The sequence below is a fragment of the Peromyscus eremicus genome, chromosome 13, assembly GCF_949786415.1.
Source record: "Peromyscus eremicus chromosome 13, PerEre_H2_v1, whole genome shotgun sequence".
NCBI classification, from domain to species: domain Eukaryota; kingdom Metazoa; phylum Chordata; class Mammalia; order Rodentia; family Cricetidae; genus Peromyscus; species Peromyscus eremicus.
In genome coordinates, this window is record NC_081429.1 from 19,800,616 (window position 1) to 19,823,067 (window position 22,452).

A 22,452-nucleotide genomic window follows, 5' to 3' on the forward strand; every position below is an offset into this window, starting at 1 on the left:
CACAGAGACTCTGCCTGCCGTGTGATCGGATTAAGGGCATGGGCTACCACTGCCTGACTTCTGTTCCTGGCTCACTATGATGTCTGATCTCCAGGCAAACTTTATTTATTAACATACAAATAAAATCACATTTCAGCACAAATAAAATATCACCACAGTGAAGCTTCTCTAAAGGTTTGAAACCTGGGTAACGTGAACACCACCAAAGTATACTAAGTAGGAAAACCCAGGTCACTGGAAAAGGTCAACTCTTTAAGGAAGAGGAAGTCTTGTGGTGAGGATGCTGAAATACTCCTATCTTAGTTACTCCTCATTGCTATCATAAGATACTGTGATAAGGCAACTTATAAAAACAAAGCCTTTAATTGGGGCTTGCTTTCAGTTTCCTAGGGTTAGTCTATGATCATCATGGCAGCAGACAGGCAGGAATGGTGCTGGAGTGATAGCTGAGATCTTATCTGTTGCAACAATTAGAAGATGTAGAATGGAAGGCTCACTGGGAACGGCATGGACTTTGGAAACCTCAAAGCCACCCCCAGTGACATACCTCCTAATCCTTCCCAAACAGTTCCACCAACTGAGGAACAAACATTCAAGTACATGAGCCTATAGGGGCCTGTGAGAGTCCATGGGAGACCAGCTTTGACCTGCTCTCACCTTTCGAGGGGTTCTTGGGTAGAGGAGAGAAATGAGGAAATATTAGGTAGAAAGAAAGATGAAGAGGAGAAAGACAGAGACATAGGATAGCTTTGGGAGGGCTGTGGGTCAATACCCAGTCACTGACCAGAGCTTTATTCCAAAGGGCTTTTTATAAAATGCCAAGAGGAGAGGCAAAAGACCCCCCCCCCTTGCAAGATCAGCATACAGCCAAGTGTAGACCTTTCCAAACACCTGATAACCACCCCCATGACCAAATCATCTCTTTATGCAGCCTTGCTGGGTAAAGCAAGGCCAGATTCTCTGACCCTGAATAAGGTCTTACTAAATAGCCTCTGTGGGCCTCCACAGGGGCCATTCCCATTCAAATCAATACAACTCTCCTGGGTAGACAGATCATGAGTCAGAGTTCTGAAGACTAAACACACAAATTAACCTTGGAACAGAGAGAGAGCGAGCCAGAGAGATAGTTGGTCCAGCATTCAGTTTGGAGATGGAGCTGTTCAACTTTAATGCTTTGAAAAATAATGTGTAGCCCAGATTTTGTCAACTTGTTCCATTATTTATGTTTTGGCATTTTCACTTAATTTACACGTATTACTCTTATGTTCCCTGTGTGATTTATTTTTATTTGTGGTTAACTGTGTTCTTGCAAAAAGTTAACCAGTCCTTTCAAAATTGGTGCCACTTTTAATGTGAAACTTTCTATCTTCACTTGTCTATACTACCGTCCCCCCTCCCTTATACATGACACTTTGAGGTTTTTGTTTTTCCTTTTTTATAAGAATTGATTGGTGCTTTATTGATCTCCCTAGCCTCTGAAAAGGTGAGAATTGAGGGGGTGGATTGTCCTTTGTTGTACATGTCTAAGAACAACTGCTCACCTTCCCTTAACATCTGTTGTTATCTTATCTTGTTGATCAGAACCGAGAACTGTTACTGGGCATTTTAATGAGTGTCCTGAAAAATGACTTTTTACTAGTTACTTTCCGTCTCAGGACTTGCAGTCAAGTGTGGGATTTTCTAAGGTTTCTCACTGCCAGAATGCAATGAAGATGGATGTTGTGTGAGTTGCTAAATATGTTTCTAAAAGTCTAAATTCTTGGAGAATCTGAGCAGTGTAGAGAAGTTTTCCCACACTGTATTTAGGGTATTTAACTGTTCTTAATGTGTGAGCACCTTTGAAGCCCTATGAGGAGACTGTGTACCCCTTGCTCTTTTTGGAGACTCTGGTCAGTTGGGGCTCATCTTGTGCTTCCTCTCAGCATAGAAATAAGAAGAGAGAGACACTACTGTCCTTTCTTATCTTCTCTTACATAGTGTGGTAGCCATTGAATGGTAAGGTCCCAAGAGTGCTGAAGCAGGGTCATGAGTCATTCTTGCTCTCAGACTGTGAGAGAGAATGCTTTGTGGTGGGCATTTTCCTGCATATACAAACTTGCTAATATTACATTATGTCATTATGTTTGCTAACCATCTTAAAGGTTATTGTGACTCACATAGAGTGAGTTCATCAGTAAAGGCCATTGTATGTATTGTCTGGCTACAGCCTGTATTCGACATGTGTGGAATCACTGTCACTGTCACAGTGGTTGGCCTTTGGTCATCAGAGGGACTCTTCAGGAGTCTAACCCAGCTCCCTGCATTTACTGAAACTCAATGATTATTCGAAACCTCATGACTGGTTTGTGGAACCAGACCTCGCTCGGATCCAGCGTTCTCTAATCCCAGCCTTGTCTGAGGGATTCACTCTTCAGACTAGTTCAACTTTCCTATACTGCATCCTGTCACAGGAATAGCCTCACAGCCTAGCTCTGGGGATATTGGATTTTATCTCAGGAAGTGACTTCTATAATGGTTTTTTGACTGTTGAACACCCAGCCTGAACTCAGTGATTCACCCTCAGATGTGACCTGGCCTATTTCAGAGACAGTTGCAAGCATAACTTGGTGCAGTTTTCATGGGGTGTATATTTCCCCACACCCCTGTCCTCTGGGGTCCTAATATTAATAACATATTCGTGTATTTTTTTTAAAAATTAAGCATCTATTTACTATCTTAGAGCACATAGTGTACCTGCTTGAAAGTATAAAAGTTTTCTTGAATACATATTCAAGTTAAATTCAGTTTCCCTACTTTTTTTGATGGTTATCATATTTAAAAAATTTCATAGAATTTAAAATTTAAAATAAAAAAGTATTGTAATAACACTTTCTAACTTTCCCCCAACTCCTCCCAGATCCTCCCACCTCCCCACTCATTCAAGAACTCCACGCCATTATTCATTCTTCATCTCTCTCTTTAGAAAACAAATACACACACACACACACACACACACACACACACACACACACACACAAACAAGCACTGAATCAGAAGCTATAATATACAAGCAAAAGACCAGTAAGATGAAAAAAGAAAATCCCAAACAAAGCAATATGGGACCAAATGTCTACAAATGCCTTGAGTTTGTTTTATTTTGGCATCTACTGCTGCGTGTGGGGCCTGTCTTGAAGTATGTCAGCTACAAATAGCTTCTTTGTTTTGATGGGAGCCCAAGTCACTTCCCTTTCTCATCACAGGGACTGGGTTGACTTGATCACAATCCCGGAAGTCTCTGCTGTCTGTGGCTGAGGGTTTAGTTGGGGCAGTCATTTGCCAGTGTTTACACGTGTCCTCTCCAGAGTGGCTAGTTCAAGAGGGAGTCTCAGAGCCTACCCAAACTAAGCAAAATGAGATTTAAAGTTTACAAAAACACCATTGAGTTCATTTTGAGTTGGCCAACTACTCCTGGGCATGGGCCTGCCCTGAGGTGTGGTAATACACCCCGTGGGACTCCATTGGAGAAAACTGACTTTTCCTTTGCATGTGGGTGTCAACTGCAGATAGCTTCTTGGTTGAGGGTTGAGTTCATGTCAACTTCCCCCTCTCAGCACCAGAACCTCATCTGACTTGAACCTGTGCAGGCCCTGTGCATGCTGCCGTGGTCGGTGAGGTCATGTGTATGTCAGTCCTGTCCTGTCTGGAAGACACTGTTTCCTTGGAGTCATCCATCCCCTCTGGCTCTTAGAATCTTCCTTCCTCCTCTCCTGAACAGATCCTTGAGCCCTGATCCCTGAGCCCCAAAGCAGGGGATTTGATGAAGACATCCCACTCCAGACTGAGTACTCTGAAGTCTCTCACTCTGATCATGGTCTAGTTGTGGGTGTCTGAGTTAGTCCCCATCCACTGCAAGAGGAAGCTTCTCTGATGATGGCTGATGAGACACAGATCTATGAATACAGCGGAATATTGTTAGGAGTTATTTTATTGCTACAGTCCTTTAGCAGAACAGTAGTTTTATGAATTTATGAATAGGAATTTAAATGAAGTTCGACTTCTTCGTGCTCAATGAAATATATAAGTATTGTCTTCAGCCATAGGGCTTTACTTTCAGTTTGTGGAGGGCAACCAGTAGCCTTGGCAGTAGCCCGTGATGTTTGGGGTTTTCCACGGGGCCGCATTGACCAACGAGTCAACTAGATGTAACCCATTCCTGGCACTGGAAGTTTCACATTAAAAGTGGCACTGATTTTGATGTCTAGTTGGGGCATTCTCTCCCCTGTTAATTCGGTTATTTCATTTGATTTCTTGTGTGTGTGTGTGTGTGTGTGTGTGTGTGTGTGTGTGTGTGTGTAAAAACTTCTATAGTACTAGGTTAAGTGGCTTTTTGTGAATGCTCCAGAAAGTTAAAAATGCCACATATTTTAGGTTAATAGTGACAAGTGCTTCTAGAAGAGTTTAATTAAGAAGGCATTTAATCTATAAATCCACGTATAGACTGTTTGGGGCTTTGATATATAACTGTAGATATAAAAATGGACAGTTCTCTTTTTCTTTAGCTATAAAGTTATAATGTCAGTGGGGAATTTTATAAATGTGAATTTCATTTGTGTTAATTTGTAATGTTTGTAATCATCTATTTAAGTTGACGAATTTCTTAAAAAACACTAATAGCCAAGGGCCTCCTATATCAAACACTGGACCACATCTTTTCTAGGTTATTTCATTTCATCTCTATTTTTTAGAAATGGGGAAACCTGGCTTTACTAAATGCAGCTACTAAATTGCAGAGCACAGAGTGGCTAAATCCTGACCTAGGTTCTAAGCCACTCATTTTCGGTTTCTCAATGAGCATATTTTGTCTTTTGAGGCTCTGTGAGACAGTGTAGACAAAATTCCTGCTGGAGTCATCCACAGGATGAGTTCATGCAGGAAGCAGGCAAATATTAGTTCTATTTTATAGACAAATTAACGCTTAAAATAAGTTGCTGTTCCCAGGTGCCACAGTTGGTACAGGATTGATTTCTCATTGTTATTCTTATGATGATCTGTGTATAATTAGCGAAGGGTTTTCTATGTGCTATTTTTATGCTCTGAAATGTGTTTCGGGGTGCAACATTTTGTTGAAGTTTTATTAGACATCTTTATCATCTATAGATTTAGAGTTGCTGTGTATATCATGGTCCCCTGATGATTCAGAGTTCTTTACATCTTTTTCTCTCCTGAAATTAAAATACCCCTGAAATATTGCAATACCCCTGAAAATAATACCAGTGCCCAGTGTCAGAGCATGTTATCCTAGGTTAGACCCTGAGCGGGGAGGGCAGTTTAAATTGCTCAGGCTCCTTAGCATCAAGTCACATGGAGATTTTTCTGGCAGTTGTTCAGAAAAGATAACCCTGCATCACATGAAATGGAGCTTGGCCTCTAGTGATGATGATCATGAGCTTGGCCATGTCATCTCTCGGGCTGGAGAAGAGAGAAGTAAATTGTGTCTGTCCCGGAATCGGTGTCTAGCAACAGACAGCTCTCCTTTGGTGGCTTACATGTCATAAAAGTTCCAAAGATTTTTAATTCATTTCGCTTATCCTCACAAACACCTTTACACTCCCCCCCCCCATTGTGTGTATTTGAGTGCATATGTGAGCATGTGCGGGGGCCGCAGTACACACGACGTGCAAGTTAGAAGCCTGCCAATCTTGGTTCTTGCCTTTTTTGCCTTGCTTGAGGCAGGGTATCTTTGCTGCTGGGTAAGCTGGGCTAACTGGCCTGTGAGCACCCAGAGATGCCGTCTCCATCTCTCATTTTCAGGTAGGGACTGCCGGGATTGGAGATGGTTGCACTTTGCTTCTGCCCTTTTATGTAGGTCCTGGGGATTTGAACTCGGATCATCAGGCTTGTTCACCAAGTGCTTTTTCTCACTGAGTCATCTCTTCAGACTCCATCTTTGCACTTTAGAAAACAAATTATTAAGATGATTCTAACTTCAAATACCCCCAAATCTGAATCATACATGATATCACAATTTAGATGGATGCAAGAGAATTTATTGCAAATGAATAAACCAACAAATAAAATGTATGTTTCTCCTCATCACTGACTGGTTATGTTTGGTGTTTTTCTCTTTGCCCCAGGAAGATTCCTGTAATTTGAACTTAAAATGATGTATCAAATTAATATATGTGGGCTGGCATAGCATAACTAATTCAGTTTAAATGCCTCTTCTATAAAAATAATGAAGCAACACATTAAAGATTAAAAATGTCAGTGCACCTCACAGAAGTAGTACTTAATAGACAAGAGTTTTCCCATGTTAAGGCTGATGTTATATCATCACTTGTCCAAACTAGGACTAAGTTTATGTATGTTTTATTCAATAGATGTGTATGTAAAAAACTAGATTATTTTATTTGAAGAAACTTTAATAAATCAGTATTGGAATGTGGGCAAAAAGAAATCTATCCCTTCAGGGATCATGAGGAAGCGAAGGCATGAAGTTACTTTAACCAGAACCTTGGAGGTAAACTTGAGTGGGGATGGAAATGGATGGGCCCAACGAGTGTGGACCTTTGAAGAGATGAGTTTATCGTCTCTCATTGCCGAGTAAATGTACAGACATCAGACAGTGCTGTAAAGACTCACTTGTGTGGTATACTGGTGTTCTCATTTTCAGATGGGCAAAGGCTATTCTGATGAGGCAGCCTTGATCCTCCACAGGAAAGGGTTTGATTGCCAGTTCTCCAGTAGAGGCACGGGGCTTTCCTGTTCTACTACTCAGGGAAAGGTAAGTTAAGAGTGTGTTTTGGTTAGTCAAGACCACAGTGCTTTGAAATGCTCACCTGCTGCAGCTAGGACGATCTAGCCCTTCATTGCCCAGAATTCCTTTGTTCCCACCTGCCTGCAGGCCAGCTGCGGTTTCTTCATCTTCCGAAAACACTTGCTCCATCTAAAGTTTTGGTCTTCCGTTTTGAGACTAAAGCACATTACATCTCCTTCTCCCCATTTTCCACTCATCCAGGCCACCCATGCTCCCGTACCATGTAGTTTAGCCATGGTAGGTAGAACTCACTTTCCACAAAGGCTGGGACAAATTTCAAAATAACTGATGATTGGCATAGCAATGAAGTTATGGCATAAACATCAAGATCATGGTCAATGAATAATTGAACACAGCCCAGAGGCAGCTGTGCAGAGCTCAAGTCAGTTGATTCATTTGGAGAAATAAATGTTTGTCTGGGTCTCCTGATTGATCCAGATTTGTGTCTGAGTCATCACTGTGGAGATCAGATGGCTCATTAGTCTGCACCCTGCTGGCTGCTTGCCTGTTCTTGATTTTTTCTCCTTAAGTTGGTCGTCTGGCAGTTCATCAGCCTCTCCTTGGAAGGATGAACATCCAGCCTCCTGCCTCTAAGAGAGCCGTGACTCACAAAGCAGCTGCCTGGTCCTTGCCCATAGCCAGCAGCTTGGCAGAGTCAGCTCCCTGCCGGAACTCCATAGGCACACCACAGAACAGACTCAAGCAGTCTTGATCCAATGCTACAAGTTAGCACACATCCTAAGGTCTGAGAAGAGGGTTTGCTTGGATCACTGTGGTTGTCCCACACTCTCTCTCTCTCTCTCTCTCCCTCTCTCTCTCCCTCTCTCTCTCTCTCTCTCCCTCTCTCTCTCCCTCTCTCTCTCTCTCTCTCTCTCTCTCTCTCTCTCTCTCTCTCTCTCTCTCTCTCTCTCTGTGTGTGTGTGTGTGTGTGTTTTCCAGTGTATTTCCACCCTATTAGTGATGATCTGAATATACGTAATGAACCTTCTAGTGTTGAGATATTTTAAAATAGTCTTAAGAGAGATAATAAAGTCTTATTATCCCAAGAGACACTTTAGGATAACCTGGCAAGGTAAAGAATATATTTTCCTGATGTCCCTGTAGACTGAGGTCAGTAATATATTGAGCCATTGTTATAATGAACCTGTGTCTTATTTTTCAATTCTTTTGGAAAAGGGGTTTGGACACTGGTTTAGAATCACCATTATTAGGGATAAATATTGACCAAAAGTATTTGATGATTTTAAAGCCCTCAGGGACTGTAGGGACTTGTTGGCTCTTAGGTGTCCTCTCTTATGTTGAAAATGTCCACATATAATACTAACAGAAATGCAAAGGAACGGCTTACAGCTATGTGTCTCTCCAGGGAGTTTATGTGTTCAGGAATGTCCTTCTTCCTTCCTTTTTTTAAAAGGAAACTTTACCACATAAATGTATTCCTTCCTGTGCTTTTCTTAAATTAATTTTATAGATGTGCTACAAGTCTTCACTCAGGCTTGATCTGAATATGCAAATCTCAGGGTTGATCTGAATATGCAAATCTTGTCACTTGCTTTTTTAGATGTCAGTCCCCAAACTTTTCAACAAGTTTGCTGTGGAAAGCCTCATTCCTTCCTCACTGTCCTTGATGCACTGGCCTCCCGATGCCCAGAATGTGAGTGAGATCAACTTGAGTCCCATGGAAATCAGCACATTCCGCATCCGCTTGAGGTGAAACCAACTTTCTTCGCATTGGAGTGGAGAAACTCTGACTTTGTTACCGTCATGGTTTTTACGTGCAATAACTAAGCACATTACTTTAGCTTCTGGCTACTGGGAGAACATGAATTCTGTGATTTTTTTTTTAAACTAGTCTAGTAAGAAAAGAAGAAAAAGCCATGCTTTCAAAAGGTTTCCTTTTCTAAGTTTGTCCCACAAACTACTACTATCAGTGTGAACTGAAGTAACAAAACAAAAAAAGAATATTGAAAGATAACCCCTCAACAGACTGTATCTCAGGTTAAGTGCTCACTAATTATGTTTGAATTGAGGGTTGTAAAGAGAGTCTTAAAAATATTCATGTTTCTGATTATTGGTTTTATAAAAAATACCCATTTGACCTAAATGGAAAGAAAAAAACAAAAGTTGGTAGGTAATAGTTTTTAATGGCCAAAATAGTTGTAATCATTGATCATTGCTACAAATTTAAATTTTTGTGTGTGTTTAAAATATGTGGCAAAGTGCAATCCTTCAACCCTTATGATAAATGTCGTTGATTTTCATACTCCTTCCCAATGAACCTCTCAATTACCATTTCCTACCCGTACATTTAAAAAAAAGAACTGTTTTTTTTAGTCATTTGCCAGGAGAAAAAGAGGCATATTTTCATTACTTGACAATGTGGGATGGGTGCAATGTAGTCCATTGTCACTGAAACAGAAGAAGCAATTCCATTTTCGGTACCACGAGGTGTCTTTTTACACAGCTCATTTGAATACAGGTGTTCCAAGGCGGGGTTTTCTATTTTTAAATTACCATATCAAAAATAAATGTGCCTTATTTTTTTATAAGTCTTGTTAAACCTTTTGGTGTCCATATTACTGTGTGGGAAGGGGAGGGGTGTGGGGAGGCTGGGGCAGGGGTTGGGTGCTTTCTATAACACGTAAATTATGTAACTTTTGCTTGATAATGCTGGCCACATTCTGATCTGTTTCATTAAATTTGTGGTGGTGTTACTCTAAACATTTTGACTATTTGAATGTACTGAGATGTCAGAAAACAAAACAAGGAAGAAAAATATTGTTAATTAAAATATGCTGCTGCCAAGGAAACAGCGACTTGAAGCAAGGATTTTGTAACACATGAGATCCAAATCCTGTTTGCATTTCACAGTAGTCAACCATATTAAAGAGAGAAGGCTTTAAAAGAGACTGTCTTAAAATCCACTGCGTGTCGCTCATCTTGATGTGTTTAACTAAAGACTAGGTTCCAAACTTTGGTGTGTGGTGACCTCAGTGTGTTATTCTAGCCCATGTGCCATCACAAGACTTTTAAGTTTATTTGAAATCATTGTTTCTTTAATATAATAATAGTATTTAATGTCAGCCTAGAAAAGAATTCTCTGGCTCTGTACACTTTTGAAAAATTCTCCTCAGTGTCTTAACCTGGTTTAGTATTCTCTGACTTCAAACTTCCATTTACCTCTTGTCATTCCAATACCCTTACAGAGAAAAGCATTATTATTATTATTATATATTATTCTGATAGTCCTCTGGATTTTCACTCTAGACACAGCTCCTGCACTCACTGTTTGGTTCTGCTCATAAACTCCTTTGCCTATAAATCATCAAGGAAACAATTCCAGAGTCGACAACAGTACTGCAAGGGTATGATTTCATGCAATAAGCATGTGATGTCCATTCCCTTCCTCACTTGTTGGGGAATAAGCATCTGAAATTCAACGGAACACCTTCCATCTGTAGACCTCTGCGGACATTGGCTAGGATAGCCGGGAGCAAATCCCAGGAACAGGATCGGTATTCTGGTTGTATCTTAAGGGTGTAGCTTCCTGTGGGTGTTCACTGTGTTCGGTGGTTACGTGACGGTACTTAAGTACTGCAGAAATTCTGACGGGATGAAATGAAAACTGACGCAATAAAAATGGGTCTGCCCTGTGCCAGTCGGGGCCCTGGCTCAGTGTGTGCTGCTGCCACCAGCTCTTTACTCACAGGTGAAGCAGAAATTCTACGGAACCAGCAAGTTTCTGCTTTTTAACGTTATTTTCAGACTACAGCATCAGGGAAATGAAGAGAGGGTTTTTTTTTTGCTTTGGGTTATGGTCAAGAATTAACTAAATAATTCAGTTTCTCTGGCACACATAACAGCCAGCCACACTTCTGTCGTGACCTCAGTGGTCTGTTTGGTTGGATTTTATTACACGGATTGTCACAGATGTTCAGTGGACCAAGGCATTGCTTTACTGTTCTCTCCTCACTTCTTGAAATTTTAATTTTGTTTAATAGGTGCATTGTTCATATATCTTCTTTTCTAAAAATATTGATTTTTAAATAAAATGCTGTAAGATGTTATAAAACATCGTAATTAGCTCCCTGTGTCTTTGTACCTGTGCTGAAATGTTTTCACAGTCCTTTGTCTAGAAGAAAATGTTTACTTTCATTTTGATTATTTTGCTCATTGAAATCAACAGGTTTTGATATTTTTCTCTTGGAAGATTTTTATAACTTTTTGGGAATATGTAATATAAGATCTCTAATAAAATATAATCTTATCCTGTGCACTGTCTTCTAGAGTAGTTCTTAATCCTATTTGTAAGTAGACATATTGACCCATTTATAACACAGGGTGGAGCAGTGGGAGGGGCCTGTTCTTTGTTCCTTCATGAAGAAACCATCGTTCTTCAGTCCAGCTCTAGTTAGTAAAGGATTCTGTGAATGGGTGGCAGATGAATATTAATAAGTTTCACATCCTGTTTGGAGTACCTTTGGACTGGAGTCTGGAACCCTGCCCAGCTGTTGAATCCATGGATCCATCTCTAGCCAACTACATGATAGGAAGACTCTGGTCAGATTCTATGTATGGAAAGAGCAGGACAGAACAGGAAATGGAGGGAAATCAGCATATGAAGCTAAGAAGGTTCCTGTAATTGATCCAGAAAGTAAAGCTGGTGGGAAGACAGAATGCCCGATACTGCCGCTGCTCTGTCCAGGCTAACACATAGCTGCGGGGCCTGAGGACTTCCTCCAATAATCTCCAGTTGGTGAGGACAAAGAGTCCTGAAGGTCCACAGGTGCATGCTAACCGGGAAGCTTAGACTTATTTCGGGTGACATACAGTAAAGAAATTCAGCAAATTATAATATGTATACACAAATATGTAAAAGTATATCTACCTGGGAAGTAATAAAAAGTAAGTCCTTGGCTCCATAAATTTTGATTATCAGCATGTTACAAAAATGTTATTAAACCTGGTAAAGAATTTTTGGTTTAGGTGAGTATGTGTTCATAACATGTCCTACAAATGTTGATTTGAAAGCAGCTGAGGTGAGTCTGGTTTTGAGTGGTTGGATCAAAACCTACAGTAGAGAAGGAATTAGCAAGTGTGGCCGTTCCTGTCACAAGCTGAACACAAATACCTTGAGGCCAAAGTGGACAAGAATCCTTCAGTACAAACTGCCTCCATCTAAAATGGGAAACTGCCTTCCGTCAGTGATGTTCAGGAGAGTACACGTGCGCGCTCGCAATCCAGCGGAAACCAAGTGTGAGGTTTTCCAGGTTTGGCCTTTATCTCTTGCCCTGCCTTTGCTACTGCTGTCCTTGTTCTCGGGCTTTCCGTTCATTGGCAAGATGAGCACCAGACGACCCAGACCCGTGTGTAGACGTTGCAGAGCCCCTGGTAGAAAGAGGACCTTTATGTCATTGTGGGTAGCACATGTCACATGTCTTGGAGTTAGTGTCATGTTAGTGCCACTGGCTCTCTTCTTCATATGCCAATGATTGCATTAAGGACATAGACTTAAGAAGCTTACGAACATGGGAGAGTGGGTGGGCCCGTGGAAAATGGGAATCTGTAGCTGTGGATATGGCTTCAGAGTGGTAAGGGTGTTTTGGATAGGAGTTGGTGTTTCGGATGTCAGGCAAAGTACAGTAGGAACACATTGCTGAGGAAAATCGAATGCAGATGGGAAATTTAGAGAAAGCAGTGAGTATACCTGATTTGACTTTCAGGAAAGGTTTCATAGAAATCATGAGGTAATTTGTAAAAGGTTAATCTGATCTTCGCGGAAAAGACTTTAGGCCTGACTTGTTAAAGACCAGAATGGGGAAACATGGAAACACATGGCACAACCTGCCAACTGGGACATATTTCCACTCTCTACAGAGAGCTGCTAAGCAAACCTCCACAAAGGAAAACTCCTCTACGTCTGTGTTGTCCAGTGTGGAAGCCACTGGCCATTGTGGCCCTGGGATGTTAGAAACATAATGGGTGGAGCTCGTTTGCTGAGTATTTAATTCAACTTGAACGGCAGCATATGGCTCCTCTTCTGGAGCATGTCCTAAGTATAAGTAAATAGAACAGACAAGCATTAGACCAAATTTGAGGCCACATTTTGCTCCAATCCTCCTCCCGCTGTGGTGGTCAGACCCAAAGCACTGGCTGTCCTGGAAACTTGCTGGGACCACAAACCCTCAGCCCCTACCCTAGACCAAGGGACTTGGAATCTGAATTTTACCCATCTTCCTTGAGAATCTGTGCCCTCAGTGAGCACTGGCCAAGCCAGCAGTCTAGGAGCCTGGGAGTCTCTGCATGTTTCCTAAATAGCCCTTGACTATTTAGAAATAGTTCTATGTCCTACAGAGGCCAGAAGACATGCCCAGGGCCAAGTGCCAGAGTGTTACCTCTGGCTCCTCACAGTGCCTGCTTGCAGGCCTGCTGATTTTAGGTTTTGCTTTGTCCCGGTGTCCGTCCGTCCCCCCACCCCCACCCCACCCCCGCACAGATGCCAAAGTGAGCTTCTAAAAAATATTCAGGCTTCTTCCTTGTTTTTTCCTGTTTGCCGACACACTTGAAGAGGCATAAAGTTGTGCCCAAGCTGAAGAACCCTCCCTGACCTGAACTTGATTGCGCACACTTAGTAAATCCTGTCAGACCAGCGGCCGTGTCTTCCACGCTGCCCCTCCCCCCACTGACTGTCTTCATGGATCTCTGGCGTGCTGTACAGGGCCTTTGCGTGGGGCACCCTTCTCTCCCTGCTCATCTGGAGCCTCTCCCTTTGGCCAGCAAGCGTTTAGTGGCCTCCAGCACTGCTCTTTTACAAGTCATTTTCTTGCCTTGCTTCTCTTTCCAAGTCTGACATCCAGTAGGTTGGACTTGCCTAGAATACAGGCTCTTCATCCTGTCCGCTCTGTATCCTTTGCAGAACAGGAGTCGCCCTCCTAAATATTCATTTGTAGTTTTTTGGTTGTTGTTTTTGTTTTGTTTTTTTAACTCTTTGGAGGCCCTCTACCCAGCTCCCCCAAAAAATACATGAAGATTTATTCTTACTTATGAATGTCTGGCCTTAGCTTGGCTTGTTTCTAGCCAGCTTTTCTAACTTAAATTAGCCCATTTCTCTTTAACTATATTTAGCCTCTGGGCTTTTTCCCTTTCTTTATTCTATATATTTTTCTTCTCTTCTTACTCCGTGGCTGGCTTTGTGGCTGGGTGGCTGGCCCCTGGCATCCTCCTCTCCTTTTCCTTTTCTCCTCGCTCTCTTCCCTAGATTTCTCCTCCTCTTTATTCTCTCTGCATGCCAGCCTTGCCTATCCTTTCTCCTGCCTAGCTATTGGCTGTTCAACTCTTTATTAGACCAATCAGGTGTTTTAGACAGGCAAAGTGGCACAGCTTTACAGAGTTAAACAAACGCAACATAGAAGAATGCAACACATCTTTGCATCATTAAACAAATGTTCCCCTGCATAAATGAATGTAACAAACCTTAAACTAATATTCCACAGCATTCATTCAGCAAGTAAACAATAGGTTCAACTCATGTAAATGTTGAGAAGCAAAAATTCCGATTTCAGAATGAAAGGATGAAAATTCCTTAACATTAAGTATCATGGACTTAGGGATGGGATCATGCTGTCCTAAACTGATCTAACTCCCTTTTCCAGGCTATCTGTTTACCTTGGGAATTGACATATTACACACTCCAGTCAATGAGCTGTCCGTTGAAGTTAGTTGAGGGCTTGTGAAAGAAGCCTTTTCCCTCTGTCTTAAGAGGAGCGACCATCTTCCTTTCATGCAGTAAGTTCACTGTCAATACTGTGGGATAGTTGATGGTAGGGCTGCTGTAGACATTTGCAGCCCTGCAAGCACAAACCTGAGGACCAAGATAAAACCAAGAGAAGACAGGAAGGAGCCGAGGTCTCTGATGTTGTCAAGTGGCTAAATGAATCAGCTCCAAACTTCTTCCACGTGAAATGATAAGCCACTTGACTTCCAAGTCAATTCAGTTTAATGTCATGTTTCATGCTCATTTCAACTGACACTCTTGGGGTGTCATCACTACGCCAGAAGTCAACTTTCGTGTAGATGCCTTGCTGAATATTGTATGTTCCTTGAGTGGTTTTTCATTGGTTGTATATCTGAATGTGAGAATACAGGTGTTCATGCTGTCTCTACTGCTGCCAAGCACCTTGCACATTTTCCTCAAAATGTTTAATAAAACTGATTAATTCATTATATAGCAGAGAGGATTTTTTTCCTTGACCATAAGGTGATCAATGATGTGAGTAATGCTTGATGAGTGAAAGGTTACCTTGACATATCCACGCAGAGAACATTTTGACTCAAATGTGAGATATTGACTCCTGTGATATAAGATGAACCTTCCCAATGTCAACCAAAAAGACAGATGCAATGTGGGGGGAGGAGGAAAGGGGTATGTGTGGAAACTGAGTCCGTGGTAGCTAGCTTCTCTGAAGCATCTCACCCTTAAATAGCCTCAGACGTTTTTTGATTTGTATCATTGGAGAATGAGGTGTGGCTTTCTGAATCTAGATGCAAAGGAAGCTGTGGAGCAGTGTTGAATAAGATGATTGATCTTAGGGGTCTAGTGTTCTTGATTCCCACTCAGCCTCTGCATTGCTTTGTGGTTTTGTTTGCTTGTTCATGTGTTTGGTTTAATTCACAGCAGAGTCCAAGATCTCTAAGGGAGTGTTAGTGAGGACAGTGTGTCCCTGGTGCTAAGTGTGTCCTGCTTCACTAATCCAAAGGCTTCCGTCATTGGTGGGCTGCAGCAGAAGGCTCAAGGTGTTTGCCTTTCCTGGAGTGGGTTTCTTTGTCATAGGCAGAACCAAAATAAACTCACACTGACTCTATGAAGTGGGTTTATCAGGAAGAAAAAAAAGCTATGCCTCCCTTGCATCTTTTGTCTTCCTAAATGTATTTTCTAAGTACAGTGAATACTGTTTTGAAATGTAAATTGCTTTATCTTCACAGAATTTGTGATATCTTTTTTTTTTTTTTTTTTTTTTTTTTTTTTTTTTTTTTTTTTTTTTTTTTTTGGTTTTTCGAGACAGGGTTTCTCTGCGTAGCTTTGCGCCTTTCCTGGAACTCACTTGGTAGCCCAGGCTGGCCTCGAACTCACAGAGATCCGCCTGGCTCTGCCTCCCGAGTGCTGGGATTAAAGGCGTGCGCCACCACCACCCGGCCTGATATCTTTTTTTTTTTAAAGTTTTATTTTGCAATACAATTCAGTTCTACATATCAGCCACAGATTCCCTTGTTCTCCCCCCTCCCGCCCCCCTCACCTTCCCCCCAGCCCGCCCCCCATTCCAATCTCCTCCAGGGCAAAGCCTTCCCCACAGACTGAGATCAACCTGGTGGACTCAGTCCAGGTAGGTCCAGTCCCCTCCTCCCAGGCCGAGCCAAGGGACCCTGCATAGGCCCCAGGTTTCAAACAGCCGACTCATGCAATGAGCACAGGACCCGGTGCCACTGCCTGGATGCCTCCCAAACAGATCAGGCCAATCAACTGTCTCACCCATTCAGAGGGCCTGATCCAGTTGGTGACCCCTCAGCCATTGGTTCATATTTCATGTGTTTCCGTTTGTTTGACTATTTGTCTCTGTGCTTAATCCGACCTTGGTCTCAACAATTCTCGCTCATATAAACCCTCCTCATTCTCGCTAATTGGACTCCCAGAGATCCACCTGGGGCCTAGTCATGGATCTCTGCATCCAGATCCCTCAGTAGTTGGATGAGGTTTCTAGCACGACAATTAGGGTGTTTGGCCATCCCATCACCAGAGTAGGTCAGTTCGGACTGTCTCTCGACCATTGCCAGCAGTCTGTTGTGGGGGTATCTTTGTGGATTTCTGTGGGCCTCTCTAGCACTTTGTTTCTTCCTATTCTCATGTGGTCTTCATTTACCATGGTCTCCTATTCCTTGTTCTCCCTCTCTGTTGTTGATCCAGCTGGGATCTACCACTCACCCAAGCTCTCTTTCCCTCGACCCTCGCCCTTCACTACCCCCACTCATGTCCAGGCTGTTCATGTAGATCTCATTCCATTTCTCTGTCATTGGGCGATCCCTGTGTCTTTCTTGGGGTCCTGTTTTCCAGGTAGCCTGCCTGGTGATGTGAGTAGCAGTCCAGTCATCCTTGTTCCACATCTAGTATCCTGTTATGAGTGAGTACATACCATGTTTGTCTTTCTGAGTCTGGGATACCTCACTCAGGATGATTTTTTCTAGATCCATCCATTTGTCTGCAAACCTCATGATGTCATTGTTTTTCTCTGCTGAGTAGTATTCCATTGTGTATATGTACCACATTTTGTTTATCCATTCTTCAGTTGAAGGGCATCTAGGTTGTTTCCATGTTCTGGCTATTACAAACAATGCTGATATGAACATAGCTGAACAAGTGCTCTTGTGGTGTGGTTGAGCATTCCTTGGGTATATGTCCAAGAGTGGTATAGCTGGATCTTGGGGGAGATGGATTCCCAATTTTCTAAGAAATCGCCATATTGATTTCCAAAGTGGTTGTACAAGCTTGCATTCCCACCAGCAGTGGAGGAGAGTTCCCCTAGCTCCACATCCTTTCCAGCATAAGGTGTCTGTACAAGCTTGCATTCCCACCAGCAGTGGAGGAGAGTTCCCCTAGCTCCACATCCTTTCCAGCATAAGGTGTCTTCAGTGTTTTTGATCTTAGCCATTCTGACAGGCATAAGGTGGTATCTCAGAGTTGTTTTGATTTGCATTTCCCTGATGATTAGGGATGTTGAGCAATTCCTTAAATGTCTTTCAGCCATTTGAGTTTCCTCTGTTGAGAATTCTCTGTTTAGTTCTATAGCCCATTTCTTAATTGGACTGTTGGGCATTTTGATGTCTAATTTCTTGAGTTCCTTATATATTCTGGATATCAGTCCTCTGTCAGATGTGGGATTGGTGAAGATCTTTTCCCATTCTGTAGGCTGTCGCTTTGCTTTGTTGACCGTATCCTTTGCCCTACAAAAGCTTCTCAGTTTCAAGAGGTTCCATTGATTGATTGTTTCTCTCAGTGTCTGTGCTACTGGTGTTCTATTTAGAAAGTGGTCTCCTATGCCAATGCGTTCAAGACTACTTCCTACTTTCTCTTCTAGCAGGTTCAGAGTAGCTGGATTTATGTTGAGGTCCTTGATCCACTTGGACTTAAGTTTTGTGCACGGTGATAGATATGGATCTATTTGCAGCCTTCTACATGTTGATATCCAGTTTTGCCAGCACCATTTGTTGAAGATGCTTTCTTTTTTCCATTGTGCACTTTTGGCTTCTTTGTCAAAAATTATTTGTTCATAGGTGTGCGGATTAATGTCAGGGTCTTCAATTCGATTCCATTGGTCCACATGTCGGTTTTTATGCCAGTACCAAGCTGTTTTTATTACTGTAGCTCTATAGTACAGCTTGAAGTCAGGGATTGTGATGCCTCCAGAGGTTGTTTTATTGTACAGGATTCTTTTGGCTATCCTGGGTTTTTTGTTTTTCCATATGAAGTTGAGTATTATTCTTTCCAGGTCTGTGAAGAATTGTGTTGGTATTTTGATGGGGATTGCATTGAATCTGTAGATTGCTTTTGGTAAGATTGCCATTTTTACTATGTTAGTTCTGCCTATCCATGAGCATGGGAGATCTTTCCATTTTCTGACATCTTCTTCAATTTCTTTTTTCAGGGACTTAAAGTTCTTGTCATATAGGTCCTTCACTTGCTTGGTTAGTGTTACCCCAAGGTATTTTATGTCATTTGTGGCTATAGTAAAGGGTGATGTATCTCTGATTTCCTTCTCCACTTTTTTGTCCATTGTATATAGGAGGGCTACTGATTTTTTTGCGTTGATCTTGTATCCTGCTATGTTGCTGAAGGTGTTTATAAGTTGTATCAGTTCCTTGGTGGAATCTTTGGGGTTGCTCAAGTATACTATCATGTCATCTGCAAATAGGGAAAGCTTGACTTCTTCCTTTCCAATTTGTATCCCCTTAATCTCCTTATGTTGTCTTATTGCTCTGGCTAGAACTTCAAGTACTACATTGAATAAGTATGGGGAGAGCAGACAGCCTTGCCTCGTTCCTGATTTTAGTGGAATTGCTTTGAGTTTCTCTCCATTTAATTTGATGTTGGCTGTTGGCTTGCTGTAAATTGCCTTTATTATGTTTAGGTATGTTCCCTGTATTCCTGATCGCTCCAAGACCTTTATCATGAAGGGGTGTTGGATTTTGTCAAGTGCCTTTTCAGCATCTAGTGAGATGATCATGTGGTTTTTTCTTTGAGTTTGTTTATATGGTGTATCACATTGACAGACTTTCATATGTTGAACCATCCTTGCATCCCTGGAATGAATCCTACTTGACCATGGTGGATAATTGTTTTGATGTGTTCTTGGAGTCTGTTTGCCAGTATTTTATTGAGTATTGTTGCATCAATGTTCATGAGGGAGATCGGTCTGTAGTTCTCTTTCTTTGTTGTATCCTTGTTTGGTTTGGGAATCAGGGTAATTGTAGCCTCATAGAAGGAGTTTGGTAATGTTCCTTCTGTTTCTATTGTATGGAACAATTTAGAGAGTATTGGTATTAACTCTTCTTTGAAGATCTGGTAGAATTCTGCACTGAAACCATCTGGTCCTGGGCTTTTTTTGGTTGGGAGACTTTTAATGACTGTTTCTATTTCGTTAGGGGTTATTGGACTATTTAAATAGTTTATCTGGTCTTGATTTAATTTAGGTATGTGGTAACTATCCAGAAAATTATCCATTTCTTTTAGGTTTTCCAGTTTTGTGGAATAGAGGTTTTTGAAGTATGACCTGATGATTCTCTGGATTTCCTCAATGTCTGTTGTTATGTCCCCCTTTTCATTTCTGATTTTGTTGATTTGGATGCTCTCTCTCTGTCTTTTGGTTAGTTTGGATAAGGGCTTGTCTATCTTGTTGATTTTCTCAAAGAACCAACTCTTTGTTTCATTAATTTTTTGTATTGTTCTCTTTGTTTCTATTTTATTGATTTCAGCTCTCACTTTGATAATTTCCTGGCATCTATTTTTCCTGGGAGACTTTGCTTCTTCCTGTTCTAGAACTTTCAGGTGTGCTGTTAAGTCACTAGTGTGAGATTTCTCCAGCTTATTTATGTGGGCGTTTAGTGCTATGAATTTCCCTCTTAGTACTGCTTTTATAGTGTCCCATAGGTTTGGATATGTGGTGTCTTCATTTTTGTTGATCTCTAGGAAGTCTTTAATTTCTTTCTTTATTTCTTCCTTAACCCATTGGTGATTCAGTTGGGTATTGTTCAGTTTCCATGAGATTGTAGGTTTTCTGTAGTTTTTGTTGTTGTTGAAATCCAACTTTAGACCATGGTGGTCTGATAGAACACAGGAGGTTATTCCAATTGTTTTGTATCTGTTTAGATTTGTTTTGTGACCAAGTATGTGGTCGATTTTAGAGAAGGTTCCATGGGGTGCTGAGAAGAAGGTATATTCTTTTTTGTTAGGATGGAATGTTCTGTAGATGTCGATTAAGTCCATTTGAGTCATGACATCAGTTAAGTCCTTTATTTCTCTGTTAAGTTTCGATTTGGGGGATCTGTCCAGTGGTGAAAGTGGGGTGTTGAGGTCTCCCACTATTAATGTGTGGGGTTTTATATGTGATTTAAGCTTTAATAATGTTTCTTTTACATATGTGGGTGCCCTTGTGTTTGGGGCATAAATGTTCAGAATTGAGACTTCATCTTGGTGGATCTTTCCTGTGATGAGTATGTAATGCCCTTCTTGATCTCTTTTGATTGATTTTAGTTTGAAGTCTATTTTGCTGGATATCAGGGTGGCTACACCCGCTTGTTTCTTAAGACCGTTTGATTGGAAAGTCTTTTCCCAGCCTTTTATTTTTAGGTAGTGTCTATCTTTGAATTTGAGATGTGTTTCTTGTATGCAGCAGAAAGATGGGTCCTGCTTTCGTATCCATTCTGTAAGCCTATGTCTTTTTATAGGTGAGTTAAGTCCATTGATATTGAGGGATATTAATGTCCAGTGATTGTTCATTCCTGTTATTTTTTGGTGGTGATGTGTGTGTACTTTTCTTCGTTGGGGTTTACTGCTGTGGCTTTATCTATTGCCTGTGTTTTCGAGGGTGTATCTGACTTCCTTAGGTTGGAATTTTCCTTCTAGTGCTTTCTGTAGGGCTGGGTTTGTGGATAAATATTGTTTAAATCTGGCTTTGTCATGGAATGTCTTGTTCACTCCATCTATGATGATTGAAAGTTTTGCTGGGTATATTAGTCTAGGCTGACATCCATGGTCTCTTAGTGTCTGCATTACATCTGTCCAGGACCTTCTGGCTTTCAAAGTCTCCATTGAGAAATCGGGTGTTATTCTGATAGGTTTGCCTTTATATGTCACTTGGCCTTTTTCCTTTGCTGCTCTTAATATTCTTTCTTTATTCTGTACGTTTAATTGTTTAATTATTATGTGGCAAGGGGACTTTTTTTGGGGGTCTAGTCTGTTTGGTGTTCTATAGGCTTCTTGTATCTTCATAGGCATTTCCTTTTTTAAGTTGGGAAAGTTTTCTTCTGTGATCTTGTTGAATATGTTTTCTGTGCCCTTGAGTTGGTATTCTTCTCCTTCTTCTACCCCTATTATTCGTAGGTTTGGTCTTTTCATGGTGTCTCAAATTTCTTGGACATTTTGGTTCATGACTTTGTTGACTTTAGTGTTTTCTTTGACTGATGAATCTATTTCTTCTATTGTATCTTCAACGCTAGAGATTCTCTCTTCCATCTCTTGCATTCTGTTGATTATACTTGCATCTGAAGTTCCCAATCGTTTTCTCAGATTTTCTATTTCCAGCATTCCCTCTGTTTGTGTCTTCTTCATTTTTTCTATTTCCCTTTTCAGGTCTTGGACTGTTTCCTTCATTTGTTTCATTGATTTTTCTTGATTTTCTTTCAGTACTTTATTGTTCTCTTCCAGGACTTTTTTGATTTCTTCTAATTTGTTTGCCCTTTCCTCTAGTTGTTTACAGCGTTCTTCACATTTTTTTGTCTTTTCCTCTACACGAGCCTCTAGCTTCTTCATGATGACATTCATAAGGCTATTTTCTCCTGCTTCTTCCAATTTCTGATGTTCAGGTCTAGGTGTTGGAGGAGGGCTAGGGCCTGGTGATGGTGTATTGCTATTCATTTTGTTGTATGTGTTTCTGCCTTGACGTCTGCCCATCTCCTTGTGGTTCGTTCTTGGCCTTATCCGCATACTTGGTTCAGACAAAGCTGACAGATTCAGGAAGTCTCTCTCTCTTGTCCAGATGGGAGCTCTCTTGTCCAAATTGGAAGTCCGGGGCAGGATGGGAGCTCTTGTTCAGAAGGGAAGTCCGGGGGAGGATGGGTGCTCTCCTCTCTCTCTCTCTCTCTCTCTCTCTCTCTCTCTCTCTCTCTCTCTCTCCTCCAGATGGGAAATCCGGGGCAAGATGGGAGCTGGGGGCCAGCCTCTAAGTCTCAAGAAGAGGCTTGGGGCTCGGGCGGATGGGCGTGGGGTCAGGGCATGGAGACTGCAGGGTCTGCCAGGGGTCTTGGAGAAGGGGATCCTTCCCGGTGGGGCTAGAAGGGAACCTGCCCTGTGACCAGAACCTGCGGCCAAGTTGGGCAGGTCTTCCCCGGAG

At 41.7% G+C, this 22,452-nt stretch overlaps 1 protein-coding gene across 2 annotated transcripts in view; it reads left to right on the forward strand.

The window, feature by feature from the left end:
• The window catches only part of Man2a1 (mannosidase alpha class 2A member 1), a 173,887-nt gene extending 162,817 nt beyond the window's left edge, over positions 1-11,070 (forward strand). For both annotated transcript variants that reach the window (XM_059278209.1, XM_059278211.1), the window contains 2 exons: positions 6,653-6,763; positions 8,358-11,070. In XM_059278209.1, coding sequence (XP_059134192.1) covers positions 6,653-6,763; positions 8,358-8,510 — 264 coding nt within the window. In that variant the 3' untranslated portion in view covers positions 8,511-11,070. The remainder of the gene's footprint in view (positions 1-6,652; positions 6,764-8,357) is intronic.
• The last annotated feature ends 11,382 nt before the right edge of the window (positions 11,071-22,452 follow it).